This window comes from Pteropus vampyrus, unplaced genomic scaffold (genome assembly GCF_000151845.1).
Source record: "Pteropus vampyrus isolate Shadow unplaced genomic scaffold, Pvam_2.0 Scaffold563, whole genome shotgun sequence".
In the NCBI taxonomy this organism is placed as follows: domain Eukaryota; kingdom Metazoa; phylum Chordata; class Mammalia; order Chiroptera; family Pteropodidae; genus Pteropus; species Pteropus vampyrus.
In genome coordinates this window covers 484,007-488,935 of record NW_011889344.1, presented here as the reverse complement: position 1 = coordinate 488,935, position 4,929 = coordinate 484,007, and the positions used below count along the sequence as shown (strand labels likewise).

The following is a 4,929-nucleotide window of genomic DNA, read 5'->3' as shown; positions in this document are numbered from 1 at the left end:
ATGCGCCAGGTCGGGGGTGGGGGGACAATTACGCTTTCACGTGGCCTCTGACGCCTGCTGGGCCCACGTCCTCCCCAGGTGTGGGGCCAGCGCTCATGCCGAACATTGGCCGTGCAATGCCCAGGGCTCACGGGCTCGGCCGAGGCTGGCAGCTGGTGTCACAGCCCCACGTGTCCCCTCTGGCCAGGTGCCCAGTACAGGTGCGTTGAGCATTGCGGCAGAGGGACCGGGGCCTGGGCAGGGCAGAGCGAGCCCGTGTCTCACAAACCACAGAAAGCAGCCTCGGGGGGCAGCAGTCTGAGTCGGTGGCAGGTCCATCCGGGTGACAAGACTGGGGCAGTGCGGCTCAGGACCCTCGGCTCCTCACAGCTGCAGACACGGCCCCACAGCAGGCTTCCTCATGGGGCCAGCCTCCTCTGCTCAGGAAGCAGAAGTCACTTGTCCAAAGAACTCTGGGAACCGCCAGGGCCACACGGCTTTGCTCTCGAGACGGCCCTCGAGCACGTCACTGGGAGGGAAGCGTTCCCCGCCCCTGACTCCTCCCGCAGGCTGCTTCTGGCACTGGTGTTGGGAGCGTGTGACCGCTTCCTCCAGGAAGGCCCCTGGGGTGGTGGGGCGAGCGTGCAGGCCCAGGCGGAGCCCCTGGCACTGCATTAGCCATGGTGAGGGAGAAATGCAGAGCCCGTCGGAGCCCAAGACCTTGTGGGCCCCACGAGGAACCAGGGCGGGGTGCGTGCGCTGTGAAGGGGCGAGGCCCTCCGCTAGCCACTGGGAATGCTGCTAGCACCGCCTCCCCGGTTTACAGGTGGGGAAACCGAGGTTCCAGTGCCCCAGCCCGGAGCCCACACTGGTCCCCAGCCCCAGGGTTGGGGCTCTCCTGACTGCAGACACCCCACGAACAGCTATTGGGAGTCAGTTGGCAGTGGAGGGGCTGGACGTGAAGAGGCCTGGCCCTGGTGCTCCAGGAAACGTGCCTCATGCACAGCTGTCCCTGTCCCGGGATGTGCCTGGGTGCCGGGTCACCTTGTGCCCCCTCAGGCAGTCTCAGCGGAAGGCAACTCAGGAAGCGCGGTCACACTTGGCCGTGTGACCCGCCCCGTTGGGCGCACACTGCAGAACTGTCTGGCCGTGGATTCGAGCCTGGACAGGTTCTCCAAGGCCAAGGGCTGAGGGCAGCCAGAGGCTCCAGTGCGCACGGTGTGCCTGGCATTTTGTGGAGCAGGGGACGGGGACAAGGGAGCCAGCTCCTCGGTGCTGAGGTGGTCCAGGCTCCTGTGACAGACCACGGCCAGCCCTGCCGCAGGGACAGACTCCTGCCTCAGCCTCTGGCGGGAGGCACAGTAGGAAGAGGCTGGTGTGAGTGTCCTGGGCCTTGGCTGCTTTCCAGAAGCTTCTCCAGAGACATGCAGCGTGGGCTCCCAACCCACTCCTGAGAATGGCGGGGCTGAAAGGGAAGCCCCTCCATGGAGAGGCAGCCCGCTGAGTCCGGCAGAGCTGGTGTGGGTCCCCTTACCCTGCCCGCCAGGTGTCGTGGGGCTCTGCTGCCACCCCAGAAGTGTCCATACCTACTCAGCGCTGCACAGGGCCCAGCCGACCCAGCTCTGGGCCCTGCTCTGACGTGGGAGACGGCGACAGGCCCGGGGCCTCCGTCACTGCCAGCACCAGGACGACAGCAGTCCCTGCAGGCAGCAAGGGGCTGGGCTGGGGTCCATGGTGGGTGGTGTCCCAAGACGAGACACCTTGGCAGTGATCCAGAGGTGTGTCCGGTGGTGGGAGGCCGGGACACTCTGGAGGACTTGGTGCTCCTGTGGAGCCTCTTGGAACCGCTCGATGACAATTGGATGAGAAGGCCTGGCGGCTGGCCACACAGGTCCGCCAACCACAGGAGCAGGTGCACAGGACACCTGGGAAGCAGGGGTGAAGGTTTCCTGCAGGCAGGTGCAGCCTGCACGGGGGTAACGTTTGGCTTGGAGATCCCCTAAATGAAGCCTGAAAACTGTTCGAAACCGCCACTCGTTTGTAGGTTGTCTGAAACTGCCCTCCACGCTGTGTGAAGCGTCCGTCCCGCCACAGTGCACGTGCTGCCGGCAGAACGTGACAGCAGCCTTTCCGGTGCTCCCGGTGGGATCACAATGCCATTGCAATGTGACGCTCACCCTGGGCCACTTAGCCACTCACCCTCCCCAGCCGGAACCTTAGCGGGCCCTCCTCCCCTAGAGCCTCCCGCAGAATCTCAGCCCAACGAGACGTTACAGACAGTGGTTCTCATCTAGGCCACACAGCAGCCATGAGCCTGTCCCCATCCACAGCCCTGCAGAGCCCAGTGAAGCGCTGGCTGTACCAGCAGGGCACGGCCACCACTGTGCTCCCTGTGCCAGAGGGAGAGGGGCACACGGGGACGGAGCTCCCGGCCAACCTGGGATGAAGGTGTGGGCTGACACCACCCTTTACTGGTGTCAGCCATCAAAAGGAGGGATTGCTGCCCCTCCAAATGCGCGCGTGTGGAGGTGGACGGGCGTTTTAACTCGCGAGGCCACGTGGCAGAATCTGGTGACCAGAATTTTATCTGGACTGCTATTCCTACATTCACCGTAAATACGCAACCAAATGACACACGATTGCAAATTTTCACAAAGAACCAAACAGGAAGCAATGTGAACTGGGAATGCTCTAGTCAACGAGCTGTCCGTCTTCAGGGGAGACTCTCATTCAGGGCTGGGCAAGGCCAGCCCCTCACTGCCTTTTTTTCTGTTTTTATCTTCATAGATAAAAGAGTCAGTAAAACTTGCTCACCAAAGAAAGAGATGGGAATAAAAGTTTCGTGATAGTCCCTCTTTCGAAACCCTTCCATGTGGCAAAAGCCACGTGTTCATGTCAGACAGGGTCCTCCAGTGCGGCCGGCCCCCTGAGGCGGATTTGAGAACTGTCCCTCCAGTCTGGGCTTTGCAGTATGAGGACTGCTGGTGTCACCCTGTCTTCTGCCCCTCCCCACTCCTTCTCCTGGGGAGGGGGACAAGGGAGCGAGGACCAAGCTGGGGGTCTCTGCAAGACTCAAGCCCTTGTCCCGGGTGTCACCGAGGACCTCTGCTTGCACTCTGGTCCCTACACCCATGCCCCTCCCTAGAAGTGAGGACAGCATCCGAGGTGGCTGCCACAGTGGGGGTGGCGAGGCTGCAGGACTTGGGGTCCAGGCCTCAGCTCTGCCAGGGGCCCCTGCTGTCGCTCTCCACCATGCCGTTGGGAGGAGAACTGCCCGGCGCTCCCCAGAGCGCACAGTGCCACATGGACCCATCCCCCACAGCTTGCCCTAAGCACCCAGCATGTTCCAGAGGCACCTCTGCAGGCCACGTGGCGGCCATCTGTGCTCTCTGCACCACGATAACGGGCCACAACGCATCACAGGACTCGGGGCCCTTGCGGAGAAACTGACAAACCAAGGCAACGGGGCCTTCGCAGAGAAGGAGCTTCGTTCACGGCAGGACGTGGAGGACACCCGGGTGGGCGGGGCCCGGCCGCTCTCCGCAGGGCCGGCAGCACAGATTCCAGCCCCCCAGCGAGTGGGCGGCCACGGCGACCCCGCGTCCCAGCTGGATTTCCTTTTCGGAAACTTGACCAAGTCCTTTCAAAACGTACGTGGGAACATGAGGGTCATGAATTCCAAAGGCGCCATGGAAAAGGAGTAGAGGGGCCGGTCCCGCACGTGTGTGGCACACGGCCAAGCCACGGGCACAAAGGCCTGGCAAAGGGACTGACTGCTGCACAGGGGCCGTGGCGCCTGGCGGTGCTGGGAAAACCAGCTCACTTTACGGAGAGAGGCCACGCCTGCGTCCTGCCCCGGGCTGGTCTTCCTGCTGAATGGGGTACAGCCACGCCCGGAACCTCAAGTTGCAAGATACTTCAACAGCTGACCCACCTCAGCAGAAAGGCGAAGTCAGAGGCCACTGGAGAATGCGTGTGAAGGGCGAACTGTCCCCCTCTGAGAAGGACGCTGGAATGTCCCTCTCCTGCAAATCAGCCAGAAAAAGGCACTCTCAGAGGTAGACAAACCCACTGGAAATCAGGAACCAGCCAACGGAGCATGACACACGCCCCAGCCGTGGGGCGCAGACACCAGAGCAGGGGGAGACCAGGAGACAGAGCCTCTTTTTCACGGAGGGAGACCAGCCTAGCCCTTCTGGAAAGCAACAAGGAAGCACCCCCAGCAGCACCACTCTGGCTTCGGGGGGGCCTTAAGGATATCTGTGCTGGACTGTCTGGGGAGCGGATGGGTTGTCTGGGGGGTGGCTGAGTTAACTGGGGATGTCTAGGTTGTCTGGGAGGAATTTTGGGGGATCTGGATTATTTGGGTGGTGTTGTGTAAAGGGTGTCTGAGTTATCTCGGGGATGTCTGGGTTATCCAGGGGTGTCTGAGTTAACCGGAAGTATCTGGTTGTCGAGAGGTGAATATCTGGGAGGGGTGTGGATATCTAAAGGGTATCTGGGTTGTCTGGGGGTATCTGGGTTAACTGGAATATCCGGTTGTCTGGGGGTGTGGATATCTGAGAGGTGTGGATATCTGGGGAGGTGTGGATATCTGGGGGGTGTGGATATAGGGGGTATGGATATCTGGGGAGGTGTGGATATCTGAGGGTGTGGATATCGGGGTGGGTATCGGGGGTGTGGATATCGGGGGGCGTGGATATCTGGGGGTGTGGATATCTGAGGGTGGGTGTCGGCGGTGTGGATATCTGAGGGTGTGGATATCTGGGGAGGTGTGGGTATCTGGGGGTGTGGATATCGGGGGGGGGAGGCTATCTGGGGTGGGAGTTGGAGGCGGCCTCACTGCTTCAGTGAGCTGGACAAGTTAAAGGCGGTGGCATCACTGAGAAACACATGAATTTTAGAAGCAGAGGGACCCCCTATGAACAGTGACGTGGGCACGGGCGCCGG

At 61.6% G+C, this 4,929-nt stretch overlaps 1 protein-coding gene across 1 annotated transcript in view; it reads left to right on the top strand.

The window, feature by feature from the left end:
- Positions 1-4,929, top strand: part of MOV10L1 (Mov10 RISC complex RNA helicase like 1) — a 61,737-nt gene that overhangs the window by 49,404 nt on the left and 7,404 nt on the right. Inside the window, exon 23 of the mRNA XM_011384184.2 lies at positions 3,403-3,629. Coding sequence (XP_011382486.1) covers positions 3,403-3,629 — 227 coding nt within the window. The remainder of the gene's footprint in view (positions 1-3,402; positions 3,630-4,929) is intronic.